We start from the raw sequence: 20,589 nt of genomic DNA, 5'->3' as shown, positions 1-20,589 counted from the left end.
AGGATGAGATGGCAGGATGGCATCACCGACTTGATGGACGTGAGTCTGAGTGAACTCCGTGAGTTGGTGATGGACAGGGAGGCCTGGCGTGCTGCGATTCATGGGGTCGCAAAGAGTCGGACACAACTGAGCGCCTAAACTGAACTGAACTGAAAAATGCTGATAATCATTTCAACATATGAAAGTAAAACTATTAAGCTATAATTTGTATAGTAGTTACATCTCATAAAATACTAGAAAAAATTTTAACAAAAACAAATGGTTGAAAAGCTTTATGGCATCTTTTTTTAAGGCAAATGTATAACAAATCATGTTCAAACACAAGCTAGTTAATGAAGAACTTTAGGTTCAAAGGGCCATATATTCTGCATCCCTAAGAAACTGTAATCAGCTTCTCAACGTGGTTGAGCATTTTCACATTGCATTTTGCTGCCACAAAATTAGTTGTACATTTTTGAGTGTTGATCTATCACTAAAAGATTTAAGTTAGGAGACAGAAAGAAAATGTTTTGTAACTGTATTAAAAAAAAAAAAATCTGTCGATGAACAAGGAGCCAGGTGTCAGTTTCCTATGGGAGGAACATTCTCACGGAGGTACTGGAAGGCCAAGTCGGTCCACTTCATCTCTTGTTCTTTAACAGATTCTGTGGTGCCTCCTTTGTCCCGTTCAGGTTCACGAAGCTCATTCAGTGGTATTGCAACATCCTCGTGAGGCAGCTTGTCTTCTCGCCAAGCATCGCCAAACTCAAGATCCTTCCAACTCTCTGTACTTCACTGTTCATTCTCTTGCAGCTTTGATCTTGTCAGACCTCTGTATTAGAGCTCCGTAAACTTGTAGTTAAAGAAGGCAATGGCAACCCACTCCAGTACTCTTGCCTGGAAATCCCATGGACGGAGGAGCCTAGATGCAGTCCATGGGGTTACTAAGAGTTGGACACGACTGAGCTACTTCACTTTCACTTTTCACTTTCATGCATTGGAAAAGGAAATGGCAACCCACTCCAGTGTTCTTGCCTGGAGAATCCCAGGGACAGGGGAGCCTGGTGGGCTGCCGTCTATGGGGTCACACAGAGTCAGACACGACTGAAGGGACTTAGCATAGCATAGCACCCCTCCTTGATGTGGCAGCTGTCTTGAAAAAAACAGCTTTGTTCTCAGTGTGAAACTTCACTCCCTGTCTCTGGATGGTGCAGTTAGTTCAGTTCAGTCACTCAGTCGTGTCCGACTCCCCGCGACCCTATGGACTACAGCACACCAGGCCTCCCTGTCCGTCACCAACTCCAGGAGTTTACTCAAACTCATGTCCATTGAGTCAGTGATGCCATCCAACCATCTCATCCTCTTATCATCCCCTTGTGCTCCTGCCTTCAATCTTTCCCAGCATCAGGGTCTTTTCAAATGAGTCAGTTCTTCACATCAGGTAGCCTAGAGTATTGGAGTTTCAGCTTCAGCATTAGTCCTTCTAATGAACATTCAGGATTGATTTCATTTAGGATAGACTGGATGGTGCAGAGCAGACCTCTGCACCTAGACTATAGACCTGGTCTATACTCTAGCCTCTCAGGGGGTTTCTTGAAAACTGAACCAAAGCACTCATTTCTGTCTTGCCTAACTTGAAACTCAGGACAGAAAAGCAGAAAGCATTGGCCTAAAACAGTATAAGGCAAGCCAACAATCCACAAGTGCCTGGGTCAAAAGATTACAACTGAGATACATCTAAGGTCTATGATACAACAGATCATCTAAGGACTGGGAGAAAAAGCTGAGGGTGGGGAGTTACTTTGGGCACTTAGGATATTCAGAAGTATATATATAGGGAAATTTAGAAAGCCACACACATCCAGAATAAGAAACATGCTTTAAAAAGACTCCAAAGACCCTAAGTTTTCAACTCAGGCTAATTGTTAGGCTTAGCGCAAGCCCGGTTTATTGTTGAGGGAGTATATTAGAAAAATGACAACCTGCAAAAACAGAGAGAGATGGGTTTGTTTTAGCTCCTGACTTTTAAAAAAACCTATCAAAACACTATCTAAAAAAAGGTAAGAAACATTTCAGCGATCACACACAAGGACTATATTGTTTGTAAAAAATAATTTTAAGAATATCATTAAGCAAATGGACTACTATAGTCCAATAATCAAAATAAAGAAAGTCCTAGGGAAGGAGGGCAAATCTGATTTCCAGAATCACATTAGAATGTTTAAATGTCCAATTTTCAACAAAAATAATCAAAATACATTCAAAGACGTGGGAATGCATGCCCATCCAAAGGAATAAATTAAACAGAACCAATCACTGCAGAAGCAGATATCAGAATTAATAGACAAAGACTTTAAATAACTGTCTTAGACATGCTCAAGGAACTAAAGGAAAACACGGACCAAGAACAAAAGGAAATTTGAAAAGGGATATATGAACAAAATGAGATTAGCAATAAAGACACAGAAATCATAAAAGGAACCAAACAAATTCTAAGGATGGAAATTACAATAACTGACACCTTAAAAAAGTGCTAGAGGAGTTCAACAGCCAGTGTGAGCAGGCAGAAAAAATAAATCAACTAACTTAAAACTAGGATAATTACAATGATCATGCCTGTGGAGCAAAAAGAAAAAAAGAATGACGTGAACACAGTCTACAAAATTAATGGGACCATCAAAAAGACCAACGTGCATTATGAATGTCCCAAAAGAAAGGATCAGAAAGAATATTTGAAGAAAGAATGGTCAAATACAGCCAACATTTGATGACAAATATGAATCTCCAAGTCCAAGAATCTCAATGAACTCCAAGCAGTTAAACTCAGAGGCGCACACCAAGACGTATTATAATCAAACTGGCAAAAGACAAGGAGACAATCCTGAAAGCAGCAAAGGAGAAGCAACTCATGATCAAAATATCCTCAGTAAATTTAACAGACAAATCTCATCAGAAATCAGATGCCAGGAGATATTTAATTTGCTGAGAGAAAAATACTGTCAACAAAAAATACTCTTATCTAGAAAAACTGACCTTCAAAAAGTATAAATAAAGGCACTGCCATATAAACAAAACCTAAGACAGTTCATTACAACTAGACCTGTCCTACAAGAAAGGCTAAAGGGAGTACTTCAGGCAGAATGTAGGCAGTAACTTGAATCTACATCTAGTTTGTGATAAAGACCTCTAGTAAAGGTAAATACATGGGAAAATATAATAGCTATTATTGTTGTAATTTTGTTTGGTAACTCTGTTTTATCTCATACTTAAAGAAGACCCAGGTTTGATCCCTGGGTTGGGACGATCCCCTGGAGAAGGAAATGGAGACCCACTCCAGTATTCTTGCCTGGGGAATCTCATGGACAGAGGAGCCTGGTGGGTTACAGTCCATGGGGTTCCAAAGAGTCGGACACAACTGAGCGACTAATAGTTACATGACTTAAAAGAGCAGTGCAACAAAATAATTATATTATCAGGCACACAATATATGAAGATGTAATTTGTGACATCAATAAAGGGAGAATAGAGCTTCATAGGACTAGAAATTTTGTTTGTTGTTGAACTCAAACTGATAATCAATTCAAATTAGACTATATAATGTTGACTATAACCCTCATAGTAACCACAAAGAAAATATTTAACAACTATATGCAAAAGTGAAATGAGAAGGGAATCATAATGGTTCACCACCAAAAAATCAACATAGAAGACAGTAATGAGAAACAAAAAATGTATAATACATAAAGACAACAAGTGGCAGTTCTTCCTTATACTAATTACTTTAACGGTAAATGAATTAAATAAACTCTCCAAACAGAAGGCAAATATCAGCAAAATGGATAAAATCAAATGATCCAACTATAGGCTAAGGACAATATGCTATATGCTAAGAGACTCACTTTAGCTTCAAAGACACAGATATGTTGAAAGTGAAAGGACATAAAAAGATATTCTATGTAAATAGTAAGCAAAGGAGAATTGAGGTGCGTATACTAGTATTAAGCAAAATAAGACTGTAAGCCAAAAATTGTTTTAAGAAACTAAAATGCATATTACATATTGATAAAAATTCATCAGGAAAATAAAATTTATACACAAAATGACAGATGCCCCCAAATATATGAAGCAAACATTGACAGAATCGAAGAGTAAAGTAGACAGCTCTATAAGAATTGTTAGAAACTTCAATATTCCACTCTTGAAAAATGGATAAAACCTTTAGACAGAAGATCAATGAGGAAACAGAAGATTTCAACAACACTATAAACAAACTAGACCTAACAGACAGATAAAACTCTCCATCCAACAACAGTAAAATATGTTTCTCAAGTGCACAAGGCATGTTGTCCAGACCATATGTTAGGCCACAGAACAATTTTTAGTGCATTTTAAAAGACTACATACAGGGCCTCCATGGTGACTTAGTGGTGAAGAATCTGCCTGCCAATTCCCTGATCTGGGAAGATCCCACATGCTGCAGAGCAACTATACCCCTGCAACCATTACTGAACCTGTGCTCTAGAGCCCAGGAGGCACAACATGCTCCTTAGAGCTTGTGCTTTACATGATAAGCCACCACAATGAGAAGCCTGCACACTGCAACTAGACAGGAGCCCTCACTCACTGCAACTACAGAAAACGCTCGTGCAGAACAAAGATCCACCACCGCCAAAAGCTGAATAAATAAATAAATAAAATTATTTTGTAAAATGTGACTTTATTCTATTTTTAAAAAAGACGGAAATCACACTAAGTATCTTCTCTGACCACAATGGAATGAAGAAATCAGTAACAAAGGAAGTGGAAACTTCACTTGTGGCATATTAAATGTGGCAATTAACGTTCTTTAACAACCAATAGATCAAAGAAAGTATAAGGGAAATTTCAAAATATGATCTAGCAATTATACTCCAAGATATGTATATACCTGGAGTATATGTTTTTAAAATATTAAAAAAGAACAAATACTGTATGATTCCACTTTTAAGAATCAGAATAGGTAAATTCATAAAGTGAGTAGATTAGAACTTACCAGGAGCTGACACAGAGAGAGGAATTGGGAGTTACTACTTACTAGTTACAGCTCCTTTCTAGAGTGATGAAAAAGTTTTGAAGATAATGGTGATGGCCGCACAATATGAAAGTAATTAATGCCACTAAAGTTGCATATTTAAAAATGGTTAAAATGATAAATTTTGTTATCATTTTTAATATCAATTTTTATTATGGTTATATATATATATTACAATAAAAATTTATTAAGATCTTTTTTCTGGGGGAAAATTCAAAAGAATTTTAAAGAAATTTTACAGAGTAAAAAACATGACTGGCTATGTTGTTATAAGCACATGTACTTATGAGCCAATCATACATTTGCACAGCTTTAGTCTCGAAATGTACCATTCATCTGCGCTTCTACCAACGCTGAAGTGTGTTTATCAAGGTAAAAAATGAACAAATTTTAATGGTTCTCTTCTGACAAGAGAAGAAAATGTAGGGCATAGACTGTTAAAATTTTGAGAGGCTATCTCAGCAAGTAATCTAAATAAGTGAATGATGGTATATATGTTGCTTTCTGAAAGTAGGTGGCTGTGTAACTGTTAGTGAAAGAGCAAGATAGCCCTGAATGTTGAGAACCCCAAGGACTAATATCTGAAAATTTCTTCAAAAGAAATCTATTACTGGGGAAAGTGGCTAAATAGGTTAATTTGTCAAATAAATTATTCAAATAACCACCAAAGTATACCACAGGGAAAAGAAAACCTACAAGGAAGGAGAAAACAGGACAAGACGCAAATAGTAGAAAATGTCAAGAAACATATGGATGAGATATTAAGCCACAAGAAGAACAGGACAAGAAACAAGCAGAGCAAAATTTTAAAAGCTGAAAAAACATGAATGGACTGGCAGACTTAAAAAAGGCAAACCAAGCCAGCAGTGGAGAAAGATGAGAACCAATCCAGTTAACCTCAATTGTTAGTCGGCAGATCAGCAACTAGGGGGTCAAGGACAGTGGCTAAACTAGTGAGAACCTGATGAAACTAACTGAAGTTTCAAACAGGGTATCCCTTTCCCAGCTCCCCACAATTGCTTGTCTGGCCCTCCTCCACATCAGTTAATTTTAGGAGGTTTCTCTAGAGAAGCTAGAACAGTTTTCAGGACTGCAGGCACTTGTGTGTGGGGGAGAGGATGGACAGGATGGCCATAAAAATACAGTGTGCCAGAAATCTCATTCTTTTTCTTCAATATGGTTAAGGGTAGAAAGACCCTTAGCCTCCAGGAAGGAGACTGGAAACCTTTACTTTGGAGACTGACCAAAGGAAGATACTCATGTGGAGTATCCTTTTGTAAACTCTCATGGAAGCTGAAGCAACTATGATCCAAAGAACTTCATTATGCTCTCCCTGCAATAATGACAATGTTGGGACTCCCTAGTGGTCCAGTGGTTAAGAATCCACCTTCCAACGCAGGGGACACTGGATCAAACCAGGGTTCAATCCCTGGTTGGGGAACCAAGATCCCACATGCCAAAGAGCAACTAAGCCCTCGCGCCACAACTAGAGGGCCCACGCACAGCAACGAGAAAAGTCAGTGTGCTCAAGCGGAGAAGCCCTCTCATTGCTCTGACACCCAGCACAACAAAAAAGGCAATCTTGTCCTTTACACCTGCAAACAGATTTTTCAAAAGTAAATGTACTGTTTAAGAATGTACGTTATGTAATAAACTAAAAGAAATGCAAGGGAATGATTAACACAAAGTTGGGATACTGCCTACATGTGGGAGAGGGGACGGATGCAATTACAGACACACAAGTCTTCTTAGATTCTACTAAATGCTCTATTTCCTAACCTCCTTTGATATTACAAATGTTTTACTTTTTAATCTGGTGGTGGGTATATAATGCTCATTTTATTATTACTCTTTCAATCATACACTTTTTTGTATTTATAATTTATTTCACAAATTCAAAAAATCATCCTACTGACTTCCTTGTTCAGATCCCAAGCTCAATGAAGAGCATTCCAGTAACAGTTTGATGCTATTATAGCTTTGCCTCCATTAAAAGAACGGACATCAGACCACTTGGCACGCACATTTTTCTTTTTAAAATAATAAATGGGTGTGATGACTTTTTAAATAAAATTCATAAAAGAACGCTTAATTGATTTAATGACTATGTCTTTATATATGAGATTAAATTGGTTTCTAAATAAATCCTCTGAGAGTCAGTATATCCTCTGCCAGTAACCAAACCCATTCTCAGATCAGGAACTTTTCGATGCTTCAATTTCATTCCATATTGCAGCTTCAATCTTTGATGTGTCATATTCCCTCATCATATCAAACTCAAGCCATGGCTGACTCCACTTCTGGGCTTCTTTCATTTGCTCTTCGGTTAAACAAAGGTCAAATCTGATCCCTTTAACATTAAATTTTGGACGTTCCCAGCGTTTGGACCAGGGTTTTGGCTTCATTTTTACTTTTAGCTAAGGAAGATATAAGAAAAGGAACAAATTAGGCTGATAATTGCCAAGAAAAGTTATTCTTGAACTTCCAGTTCCAAATGTACAACTTATACCTGATTAATAGGAACTTCTCGGCTAGGTTCTTGTGCTACTGGCTTCATGTTCATATCAAAAGTGCTGTATTCAGGAAGGGCATCTCGCAAGTACAGCAAACTATCGTCAAGCCGTTTCTCTAATTTGACAACTTGGATCTCCTGGATTCGAGGATTATAAAGTTCAAAGCAAATCTCAACACCTAAAAAGAGAAAACATATTCTTACAATCTAAATTCAGATTCCTGCATACACCTCATACTACAATAAAGACTATTTCATGAAGGAATTAGCTCAGGGTTTTTGCATGTAGGAAATGTGATATAAATTTGTAACCTTTAAAATGAAGATTATTGAAAGAAATAGAAATAAATCCACTAGATTAAAAAAATGAGAAAACCTGAGTTAGAACGATAAAGTCTAAAGAAAAATGTCTTCTATAAATATAATGAGCCATTTATCTCTTTGATTTTGGCAGTATTAGTTGGAAGTTGGAATAAATTCTTCACTCATATTCTTGTTTATTTCCCAATTACTTTAATAAAACTGGATCCTCTACATTTAAAGCAACAGAATTAATGATTCAAAAGAGTAAGTACAATTTTTAAGTTCTAATTTTGATTAAGAAGTCCTCGTAAGATGGCCTAGATTTGTAAATATTCTGTGCCCTCTATAGGAGGAACAGCTTTGAGTGTTTCCAAGATGCTGATATAAAAGGTTAATATATACAATCTGTATCAGGAACATTTAAAGGGAAGTGTGTATTCTGACCCAAGAGAAATATAGATAGTAAAACATAGGATCAACATTAACATCTAGTGTTAATACCAGGATTTAATCAAGTTTCACTCTACATCTATTCTGTTATAGGCACTGATTTAGGAGCCGTGCCTACAGCAAAATCAAAATAGGTAAAACCCTTCTCTTATCATAAAGCTTATGTTCTAGTTCAGTTCAGTCACTGCTCAGTCACGTCCGACTCTTTGCGACCCCATGAACCACAGCACGCCAGGCCTCCCTATCCATCACCAACTGCCAGAGTCTACCCAAACCCATGTCCATTGAGTCGGTAGATGATGGCAAACAATAAATAAAAAAACCAGCAGGTAATTTCATATAGTGAACACAATACAGGGATTATATTGTGACTGAGAAAGGGGCAACTTTATTTATCCTGAACCATGCAGCATGTGGGATCTTAGTTCCCTACCAGGGATTGACAGCAAAGCATCAAGTACTAACCACTGGACCACCAGGGAATTCCCAGGAGCAACTTTAAATAGTATCGTCAGGAAAAGTTTCTTGGAAAAGATAGCATTTCAACTGATACTACAACGGGCCAAGAATGCTCCAGGCAGAAAGAACAGCAAATACAAAGGCTCTGGGCTCTTAACAAACCTACCATGTTGGAAAAACCAGAAAAAGGTCCATTTGGCTAAAGTATAGTAACTTGGTGGATCAGGAAGGTAAGCCAAGGATACTGCACAGCTGCAGGCAGGAGATGATGGTGGCAAGGACAAGAGTGGTAGCAACGGAGGTGGAGACACAGACACAGCTGGGATAAAGTTTCTGGAGATTAAGCCATGAACACTTGCTGACTGGATGTGTGAAAATGGATAACTAAAAAAGCTCCTAAGTTTTGGGTTTAAGTAAATGGGTATGGAGTAATACAACTTATGGAAATAGAAAAGAAAAAACAAAAAACAAACCTGTGAAAAGAACACATTATGAAGGGAATGGAGTTCTGTTTTGAGCTTGCTTTAACAAGATACCCAAATGAAGATGTCAAACAGGTATGCGAGTATCTGGAATAAGGAAAGGGTCAGTCATCAACATAAATCCGGGAATTAATACCACATGAATGGTATTTAAAGCCAAGGGACTAGGAAGAATCATCAAAGTAGGAAGTATCAATGTGGAAGGTACAAGCAGGTCACAGTCAAAATGTTAATGGTAGAAAATGGCAAGACAGAGCTAATACTTTTGAGAATTCTGTGTCAAGTGCTTCATATACAACATGAAAATTAACTGACCACAACCCAGGGAGGTAGATCTGATGGACAGAGTGCCTGAAAAACTATGGATGGAGGTAGTGACCAAAACTACCCCTAAGAAATAAAAAAGACAAAATGGTTGTCTGACCAGGCTTTACAAATATTTGAGAAAACAAGAGAAGCAAAAGGCAAAACAGAAAGGGAACTCAGTGCAGAGTTCCATGGAATAGCAAGGAGAGATAAGAAAGCCTTCTTAAGTGAACATCGCAAAGAAATAGACGAAAACAATAGGATGGGAATGACTAGGGTGCCGGGGAAACATTTCATACAAAAACGGGCACAACGAAGGACAGAAATGGCAAAGACCGTAACGGAAGCAGAAGAGATTAAGAAGAGGTGGCAAGGATTCACAGAATAACTGTACAAAAAGATCTTCATGACCCAGATAACCATGATGGTGTGGTCACTCACCTCGAGCCTGACACCCTGGAGTGTGAAGCCAAGTGGGCCTTAGGAAGCATTATGATGAACAAAGCTAGTGGAGGTGATGGAACCCCAGCTGAGCTATTGCAAATCTTAAGAGATGTTGCTGTTAAAGTGCTGCATTCAATACGCCAGCAAATTTGGAAAACTCAGCAATGGATACAGGACTGGAAAAGGGCAATTTTCATTCCAATTCCAAAGAAAGGCAGTGCCAAAGGATGTTCAAACTACTGTACAACTATGCTCATTTCACATGCTAGCAAGGTAATGCTCAAAATCCTTCAAGCTAGGCTTCAACAGTACCTGAACCAAGAACCTCCAGATGTACAAGCTGGATTTAGAAAAGGCAGAGGAACCAGAGATTAAATTGTCAACATCCACTGGATCATAGAAAAAAGCAAGAGAATCCCAGGAAAACATCTACTTCTGCTTCACTGACTATGCTAAAGCCTTTGATTGTGTGGATCACAATAAACTGTGGAAAATTCTGAAAGAGATGGGAATACCAGACCACCTGACCTGCCTCCTAAGAAACCTGTATGCAGTTTAAGAAGCAACAGTTAGAACCAGACATGGAACAATGAACTGGTTCCAAATTGGGAAAGGAGTACGTCACAGCTGTATATTGTTATCCTGCTTATTTAACTTATATGCAGAGTACATCATGTAAAATGCCAGGCTGGATGAAACACAAGCTGGAATCAAGACTGCTGGAAGAAATATCAACAACCTCAGATATGCAGATGACACCATCCTCATGGCAGAAATCGAAGAGGAACTAAAGAGCCTCTTGAGAATGAAAGAGGAGAGTGAAATAGCTGACTTCAAACTCAGCATTTGGGACTTCCCTGGTGGTCCAGGAGGGCTTCCCACGTGGCTCAGTGGTAAATAATCTGCCTGCAATGCAGGAGACCCAGGTTTGATCCCTGGGTTGGGAAGATCCCTTGGATGGGGGCACAGCAACCCACTCCAGTATTCTTGCCTGGAGAATCCCATGGACAGAGGAGCCTAATGGGCTACAGTTCATAGGGTTGCAAAGACATGACTGAAGCTACTTAGCACGCATGCCTGGTGGTCCAGTGGCTAAGACTGAACTCCCAAAGAAGAGGGCCCCAGTTTGATCCCTGGTCAGGGAGCTAGATTCCACATGCCACAACTAAGACCCAGTGCAGCCAAATGAATAAAATAAATTGGAAAAAAAAAAAAAAACACCTCAACATTCAAACAATTAAGATCATGGTGACCAGTCTCATCACTTCATGATAAATAGATGGGGAAAAAATGGAAACAGTGGCAAATTTCATTTTCTTGGGCTCCAAAATCACCGTGGACAGTGACTGCAGTCATGAAGTTAGATGCTTGCTCCTTGGAAGGAAAGCTATGACAAATCTAGAAAGCCTATAAAAAGCAGAGATAGCACTTTGCTGGCAAAGGTCCATAGAGTAAAAGCTATGGTTTTTCCAGTAGTCATGTACGGATGTGTGAGTTGGACCACAAAGAAGGCTGAGCGCTGAAGAATTGATGCTTTCAGACTGTGGTGCTGGAGAAGACTCTTGAAAGTCCCTTGGACAGCAAAGAGATCAAACCAGTCAATCCTAAAGGAAATCAACCCTGTATATTCATTGGAAGGACTGATGCTGAATCTGAAACTCCCATATTTTGGCCACCTGATGGGAAGAGCTGACTCACTGAAAAAGACCCTGATGCTGGGAAAGATTGAGGGCAGAAGCGGGTGCCAGAGACAGATGGTTGGATGGCATCACTGACTCATGGATATGAGTTTGAGTAAACTCCCAGAGATAGTGAGGGACAGGGAAGCCTGGCATGCCGCAGTCCATGGGGTCGCAAAGAGGCAGACACGACTTAGCGACTGAACAACAAACTACTGGGAGATAGAAACTATTATCGCAATTAAAAAAAAAAATCTACTGAGGTCTATCTCACCTTTGTTCGTGTCTTTCTATGATAAGATTTCTCCAAGTACACAACGTGATTAGAGGCACAAGTTTCTGTGATCATTTCTGCTGAGATCCTACATGCACAGCACCATAGGATAAGGGAAACATAAACCATTTTCATATGTTCAATTTCTTTCAACATAGTACTTCACTGCCGGGGACCATGAAGCATACAACTTTAAGTATGAAAAGTTTACTGTTCTTACCATTTTTTTTTTTTGGCCTTTTATTTCTTTAAAAAAAATCTTTTTTAGTTTTATTCATGTTTATTTTATTGAAATATAGTTGCTGTACAACGTTATGGAAGTTATATGTGTATAATAAGGTCATTCACAATTTTTAAAAGTTACACTCCACTTATAGTTACGGTACAGTGTTGCTGTTGTTGCTCAGTTGCTAAGTCGTGTCCGACTCTTTGTGGCCCCAGGCACTGCAGCATGCCAGGCTTCCCTGTCCTTCACCATTTCCCGGAGTCACCATTTCCCGGAGTTTGCTCAAACCAGGACAATATCAACCACACTTCCCGTGTTGTACAACATATCTTGTAGCTCATCTTATACACAGGTTTGTACTTCTTAAATCTGCCACCCCTATATTGCCCCTCCCCCTTTTCTCTCCCCACTAGCTACCACTGGTTTGTTCTCTGTATCTGTGAGTTTGCTTCTTTTTTGTTATATTCACTAGCTGTAGTTTTTAGATTTCACATAGAAATGATAACTTGTCCTTCTCTATCTGACTTATTTCACTTAGTGAAATAGGACTTCCCTGATGGTTCAGACAATAAAGAATCTGCCTGCAAGGCAGGAGACCCGGGTTCAATTCCTGGGTTGGGAAGATTCTTTGGAGGAGAAAATGGCAACCCACTTCAATCTTCTGGCCTGGAGAATTCCATGGACAGAGGAGCTTGGAGGGCTGCAGTCCAGGGGGTCACAAAGAGTCAGATAAGACTGAGGGATTAACACTTTCACACTTTCAATATTCTCCAAGTCCATCCATGTTCCTGCCATTTTGATTCATAATTTTTCTAGAATTTTACCACACATTCCCCTATCTTATTGGCATAGCAAAAATAATTTTGCCTTAGAAAAAATTCCTCCAGTTCTTATTAATTGTGGTGACTGTTATAATATAAAGCAAAATGGGGGCCATTCATTTCAGGAGAAAGTAACTTATAAGGACATTATTATGTTTATCTTAATGTTTTCAAGGGTTATTTGGTCCAAAAATAAATGTCCCTACACTGTTTAATAGTCACTTGTCTCATATTTTGATGTTGCTATGATTTGGAAAGTCCACTTCTAATGGTTGTTGTCTCTGTAACAAAAGAAGCCTTTGGAAGCAACCTCAGTTCTCATACGTTTTTAGGCCACAGGCTCCATGTCATCCCTCAGAGTTCTCTTTTACTTTCAGGTTCCAGATGTCTTATTCCAGAATGAAGAAAACAGAAAAGACTCCTGAGATAACATTTTCCAGAAAATGAAAATAATGAAATGAAACCTACCTTGTCCTTCAATAGCATTCCTAAGGATAAAAGTAGCTCCAAGTCCTTTTCCCGATCTCTGGATGCAAATCCCCAGAAACTGGCTGGTTTTTCCATTGGCATATGGGTCAGCAGTAGTAACACGAAGAATGCTTCCTACAAATTCAAAGGAGAAGTGAACTTTTACATGAGATGCAGAGTCGAACAACAGTATTTCCACATAACTCCAAAACTTCCAAAATATATTAATATAATATTAGAAATAAGTACCTCATATGGGCAAAACCTGTTTGAAAAACAATTTCATGTATCATGAAAACTAACCCTCCTACCACTAATGATAAAAGTATCCAGCTCTTACTGACCAACGTAGAACTCTGGAATGTGGAGTATTTTTCTCCTTTCTAACATATCTTTTCTTTCTATTTGAAATTTCAGAGGATTTGTTCTTCCCCTTGGAGGAATGAATTCAGGACTCAAGAACCTATGAAAAATATAAAGTAAAATAAATTAAAAGCAAACTTAAAGACCATTAAAACAGAAACCATTGTTTTACCAAAAAAAGTAAAAGATTAGGATGCTGACATGTTTTATTCTTCTTCTCTAAATAAAAAAAGTCCACCTTATTTCTATAATTGTTGTCAATTCTCATGAAAACAGCTAACAATTCCTGAGTACTCACCAAGCATTGTGTTAAGTTTTATTAAACATGATTTTGGTGTCATCATCTCCTTTTCACAGATGAAGAAAATGAAGCTTGGAGACAGTAAATAACAGATTTATTATTAAATTAGCTATAAATATATCATTAAATGTAGGCATGTCTGTCAGATTCCAAAGTCTATAACCTATAGGCTTCATGTTGAGTTGTACATGTTACAGTAAATTATGTTGGAAAAGATATAAACATATAAATCATCAACTGCAAACTAACTTTAAAAATAATCTCCCTATTCTCAAACTGATTTTAAACTAATTATAAAATGTTTAATCTATAGAAAAGTATAAATGACATTACAATGAGCATACCTGTCCCTGTCACCCATCTCAAGAAATAAATTATCAATACAGTTGAAGCTCCAGTGTACCCTCCCTATCCCCACAGTTAATTTTGTTGTTGTTGTGCATTAGTTGCTAAGTTGTGTCTGACTCTTCAGTGACCCCATGGACTTGTAGCCCACCAGGCTCCTCTGTCCATGGGATTTCCCAGGCAAGAATACTGGAGTGGGTCGCCATTTCCTTCTCCAGGGGATCTTCCCAACCGAGGTATTGAACCCAGATCTTCTGCCATTTCCTTCTCCAGGGGATCTTCCTGACCCAGGGATCAAAACTGTGTCTCCTACATTGGCAGGTGGATTCTTTACCACTGAGTCACCAGGGAAGCTCCACAGTTAATTACTATGGGATAATTAATTTGATGATGATTATTCCTAAGAATTTCTTCCTTTTCCTCAATTTCCTACTTTAAAATGCTTCAAACTTACCAAAAAAAATGAAATACAATGAACACTCATATATACTTCATGTAATTTCACCAACTACCAACATTTTGCCAGATTTGCTTTATATATAATTTTTTCCTGAACCATTTGAAAATGTCAAATAGTAAGGCATTTAGTCCTTCAATACTTTAGAAGGCTTCCACTAAGATAAGAATTTTCTTACATTTATCACAATACCTTTATGACACCTAAGAACTTCAGCATTAATTCAATAGTATAATCTAACATAGTTCATATTTAAATGTGCCTAATTGGTCCTGAAAAAGGTCTTTTATAGCTTCTGTTGCCCATTTCAAACTATAATCAAGCTTCACACATTATATCTGGTTTTTATTGTCTTAAACTAGTACTCTTCCATATCCACAATTTGTAATGATTTTTTTCTTTGAAGAGTCAAAGCCTATCGCGTTATAGACCACTGCTGGATTCTGGATTTGTTTATTGTTTCCACATGCCTAGACTGAGGTTAAACATTTTGGTAAAAATACTACCGAGGTGATGATGTGATCTTCTTATTCTATCACATCGGGAGACACATGTCAGCTTGTACCACTATTTGGAAAACCAGATTTGATTGCTCTGTGAAAGTCAAGAATTTCCCCTATACATTTTTTTAAACTTTACATATGTATGAATGTATGGGCAATATAAAAATGCTACAATACTTGTCAATTCTTCTGCAGGTTGCTTTTTCACACATCGTATTTGTGAAGTTCATCCATGTTAACTCTAGTTTATTTATGTTCCATTGCTGTGTAATAGTGCATTGCGTGAATGTATTTGCCCATTCACCTCCTGAAGGATATCTAGGCTACTTCTAAATTTTTATTACAAACATTACTTTTGTGTTCATTTTTGTCTCCTTGTACATATTACATGTCTCTCAGTACATACGACTTTCCTTAAATTGTATACTATCTGGGTGGAAAGGTACAACCTCAAATTTACTAAATCTTGTCAAATTATTTATCAAAGTAGTTATTCCCATTTAACTGAATTATATTAAGTGTTGCCATTTAAGAGAAATATTCCTTTTCTACCTTAAAAAAAAGTACAGAGAAATATTTTCTGAGTCTCTCAGTTCCATGAATTCAAGTTTATTTCAACTTACAATCACAGGATATATAAAATGTTAAACACAAATGCACACACAGAGATAATCCAATCGACAATATAGAACTCTTTCATATAGCCTGTGGGTGTTGGTCGCTCAGTCCTGTCTGACTTTTTGCCACCCTCATGGACTGTAGCCCACCATGCTCCTCTGTCCTTGGAATTCTCCAGGCAAGAATACTGGAGTGGGTTGCCATTTCCTTCTCCAGGGGATCTTCCCAACCGAGGTATTGAACCCGGATCTTCTGCATTGCAGGCAGATGCTTTACCATCTGAGCTACTAGCAAAGCCCTTCATATAGCTTAAATCACACCAATTTTCCCCCCTAATATTTGCTTTTTAATAAAGTTGTTATACAAGTTTACAGAAACAGTTTCTGCAAATCCTAGATCATCTAAATTTACATGTACTCCAAAGTTACCACTGTACCAGGTTTTTAGAAAATATTTATTTTTAATTAATTGTTTGGCCCTGCTGGGTCTTAATCGCTGTAGGCGGGATATTCCATCTTGCAGCCTGTGGAACTTTAGTTGCCACATGTGGGATCTAGTTCCCCGACCAGGGATCCGAACCAGGCCCTCTACATTGGGAGCACCCAGTCTTAGCCATTGGACCACCAGGGAAGTCCCTTAACCAGGATTTTAAGCACACTGTTTTGAAGAGCAAATTTCAAGCACAAATTAGCGGAAATTTCTACCACTGTATCGCTTTTGCAGGGACACTAAAATACGATAAGTTGGGAAACTACAACAGGCTGTTTGGGCCAATCCATTTCCACTTAGGGAAGTAAGATCCGTTCCTTAACATCAACAGGTAAAATACGACGTACTTCACAGAAAAACTCTTGGTACAGGCCAAAGAGCTTCCAGTCTGGGGAATCTCTACTTGAAGTTCTGATCTAGTATGACTGCAGAAAATGCTGGCTTGGGAGAGCCAGGAAGACAAACCTGAGCTAGGTGTGCTTCCCAGATTCATGAATTCTGCACACAAGCTCTTATCCTGGGAGTTCCAGATCCTAGGATAAGACCCGCTTCAGACTTCAGAACCAACTATAGGTTTGAGAACGCACAGACCCCAAAATGCAAGAATCGCTTCCAGGTCGGGTGGCCTCACCTGCTTTCCCGGCGCTGGGGGCCGCGCTTGTCCACTATAACCGGTTTCGGCGGTGGCTGGAACACGCCAGGCTCAGAAGGTCCAGTGATCTGCCGCCGGCCCGGCCCCGCCAGGACCCCTGCAGGGGCACACCACAGAGGTCAAGACTGCTTCCCGCAGCCCAGAGCCCCTGAAACCTCGCACTCTCCCCCCAACTCCCGGTCCCACGAGAGGCTCCTCCGAGGTCGCCCGTGACTTCCAGGCTCGCTTCTCCCCTAGCCTGACCCGAAGCTCCTTCTGCCCCCGGCTAGCAAGCTCCGCTGCACTTACGGCTGGCGACAGAGGTTGACACAGGGAGTAGAGCCCTGGCGGATCGAAAGCTCGGGCCCAGACCCTTTGCAGCCGGGCAGCCCCTTGCGATAGAGGCCGCCATGCTTGAGCTCTCTGTTGAGACTACAACTCCCAGTGATCAGTGCGACAAGGAAGCGGCCGCCTACGGCCAGATGGCAGCTTCTACAGGACAAAATAGTCAAGTCTTTCTCTAACCACCCGAGCCCCGTGCTGCACAAGGGCCTGACTATCTTAGGGAAAGAGCACTGTATTTCTCTACAAGGAGATCCAACCAGTCCATGCTAAAGGAAATCAGTCCTGAATATTCATTGGAATTCATTGGAAGGACTGATGTTGAAACTGAAACTCCAATACTTTGGCCACCTGATGCTAAGAGCTGAAAAGACCCTGATGCTAGGAAAGATTGAAGGCGGAAGGAGAAGGGGACGACAGAGAATGAGATAGTTGGACGGCATCACCGACTCAATGGACATGAGTTTGAGTAAACTCCGGGAGTTGGTGATGAACAGGGAGGTCTGGCGTGCTGAAGTCCATGGGGTCGCAAAGAGTCGGACACTACTGAGCAACTAAACTGAACTGAACTATATTTCTCTAGTTTTCCGTAATGTGCCAAGTTATATCTGTCCACCCGGGTGTTCTCTCAGCCTAGAAAGCTTTCCTTCCTCTTGAATCCTCAATTATTTATCTTCAATTTCTCAGGCAAGACTTCAGCTTGTCAAAATTCTCATTATAGACTCTCATCGTTCCATTAGCAACTCTGATGTCATTTACAATTTTAATTATTAATTTAATTTTTAATTACTTGTGTATTTATTGGATTAGATTCTAACTCCACCCTTATACTGCAGGCTCCTGAGGGTGTGAAGGTTGTCTTTTTCTCACCATTTTCTCTCAGCATCTAGCTGGTCCTCACTCTTCGTTGAATGCAAAGAAAAAAGAAAATAGTTGTTGACAGAAGGAGTGGCACAAGTCTGAGACTACAGAGAGCATTACTTCCCTAAGGAGCTAAACTTGAGTTTGGACTGGACAATTGTAGGTAGTCATAATATTACCCTGAAAACTGGGTGCACCTTGAGGCAGGAGGTAGATGGTTCCCCCCAGGATAAAGCGGTAAGAGATTCATTCCCCTTAGACTGAAACTCTAAGAGTAGCAGGACAATCATGGACGGAAGAGCCTGGTAGGCTGCAATCCATGGGGTTGCTAGGGGTCGGGCATGACTGAGCGACTTCACTTTCACCTTTCACTTTCATGCATTGGAGAAGGAAATGGCAACCCACTCCAGTGTTCTTGCCTGGAGAATCCCAGGGACGGGGGAGCCTGGTGGGCTACTGTCCATAGGGTCGCACAGAGTCAGGACACAATGGAAGCGACTTAGCATGCATGCATGCATTGGAGAAGGAAATGGCAACCCACTCCAGTATTCTTGTCTGGAGAATCCCAGGGATAGAGGAGCCTGGTGGGCTGCCATCTATGGGGTCACACAGAGTTGGACCAGTCTAAGGCGATTTAGCAGCAGCAGCAAGGGAGAAGGCTGAGCCCTGCCTGGATCACATATTTCTCATTCTCAGCCAGTAGAGAATTCTCTTTCACAACCACACATGCACAGAAAAGGCTCCTTGGAGGCCACAAGGGTGTTCTGTCAAGGGATGTTCCCTACTGAGATGCATTTTTAGTAAAATTCATCTTTGCTAAAAGATGCATGCATGCTCATGGGATGATCCTGAGACATACCAAATATGAACTGTGAACCACGCAAATCAAAATGATCGGCCAAAGGAAACCCAGAAGAAATACCCCATAAAAGTAATTCAAACTGCCAGAGGGTGCAACCCAGACACTCTCCCTCTGAATGTGCCCTTGTGCCTATACACATGTACTGAACTCTTTTCCCCTTAATAAATAGTTTACTTGCTTCACTACTTTCCTTTTATGCAAAGCTGAAGGGCCAGGGCCCTTGTCACTGACCACTGGTCTAGTGGCTATGATCTGGTACTTTCACTGCCACAACCCAGCCTGAATCTCTGGCTGGGAACCCAAGCCCTGCTCCAAGCCATTGCGGGTGAGGCCACCCGAGATCATATCTGGTGCTGAGACCTGGGAATTCAGAAAGTCAAGGTAAATTGCTGGCCTCGCCCAGCTGTGGCTTGAGGCCCCTGACTTTTGCTCCTGCCTTCTTTCTCTCACTCTCCCCTTTGCTTTCAAGACCCGCAGGGCATAATCTCTGTCAGTTCACAGCATTATGGCTCCCCCAACACAGGGGGTGGCCGGGGAATTCCCCAGGCAGTGCAGATTCAAGTAATGCTTGGGTGACACAGCTGACGCTGTCCTCTGAGACATGGTACAAACGTGATTTCTGACTGTGCAGGAATCCGAGGGGTCTCTGACTCTCACTTCCTCTTGCTGTCTCACTCTCACTCTTCCCCTCTCACTCGCACAACAAGGTCTCTTTCTCACTTCTTATCTCTTCACCCTTCTACAGAATGATTTCCTAGATATCATTCCTAAACTGCATCCTCACCACTGTCATACTTGGTGCCGTGATGGACAAAATTGTCAGACGAGTCTCAATTCTACCTTAGCTGCGAGGAAGACAGGGCAAAGGATTTTGGGTTCTTCTGCTGTCTGGTCTCTCACCTTACTCTATGTCCAGAAATCTACTATGAGAATTCTCTGCCTCCCAGCCCTCAAGCCTTGAACCACGTGCCATCTTCCATGGCACCCAACTCTAATTTCTCCAAGGGGTCCTCTTTGCATCTACTGGACCCCTTCACTCCAGGCCTTGGCAGCCTCCACACTGTTACAGATAGCCTGTTGGACCGGCTGCTACCCAGAAGCCCAAATTATAAACTTGGTAGATGCTCAGTCTTGAGGAATACACCCCAGCATAGGAAGACCTATCATAGAACATAAGCTGTATAGACAAGGGATCCCTCCTAAGAAAAGTCCTGACAACCTGTCTACACTAGAAAGCCCTTCTCTGGCTGTAGTGGGTTGGGCGTCCTGTACAAGGTATCACAGGGGCCAGAGATGTCTGGTCAGAAATCGATGGAAGAGTAGAGGAGTCTTGAAACTCCATC

The 20,589-nt window shown here is 40.2% G+C and overlaps 1 protein-coding gene and 1 pseudogene across 1 annotated transcript; both read right to left on the bottom strand.

The window, feature by feature from the left end:
• On the bottom strand, positions 1 to 6,996 carry LOC138989900 (anaphase-promoting complex subunit 13 pseudogene; annotated as a pseudogene).
• Positions 6,997 to 7,142: 146 nt separating this feature from the next.
• On the bottom strand, positions 7,143 to 17,604 carry MRPL19 (mitochondrial ribosomal protein L19). Its single transcript, XM_005889038.3, has 6 exons — positions 17,491 to 17,604; positions 17,182 to 17,299; positions 13,819 to 13,937; positions 13,475 to 13,609; positions 7,560 to 7,741; positions 7,143 to 7,467 (listed from the first exon to the last, which is right to left on the bottom strand). The coding sequence occupies exons 1-6, from the start codon at positions 17,591 to 17,593 to the stop codon at positions 7,246 to 7,248; spliced, it is 879 nt and encodes a 292-aa protein (XP_005889100.2). The 5' UTR covers positions 17,594 to 17,604; the 3' UTR covers positions 7,143 to 7,245.
• Between the last annotated feature and the right edge of the window lie 2,985 nt (positions 17,605 to 20,589).

This window comes from Bos mutus, chromosome 11 (genome assembly GCF_027580195.1).
Source record: "Bos mutus isolate GX-2022 chromosome 11, NWIPB_WYAK_1.1, whole genome shotgun sequence".
Taxonomy (NCBI): Eukaryota; Metazoa; Chordata; class Mammalia; order Artiodactyla; family Bovidae; genus Bos; species Bos mutus.
This window is presented reverse-complemented; position numbering and strand designations above follow the sequence as displayed.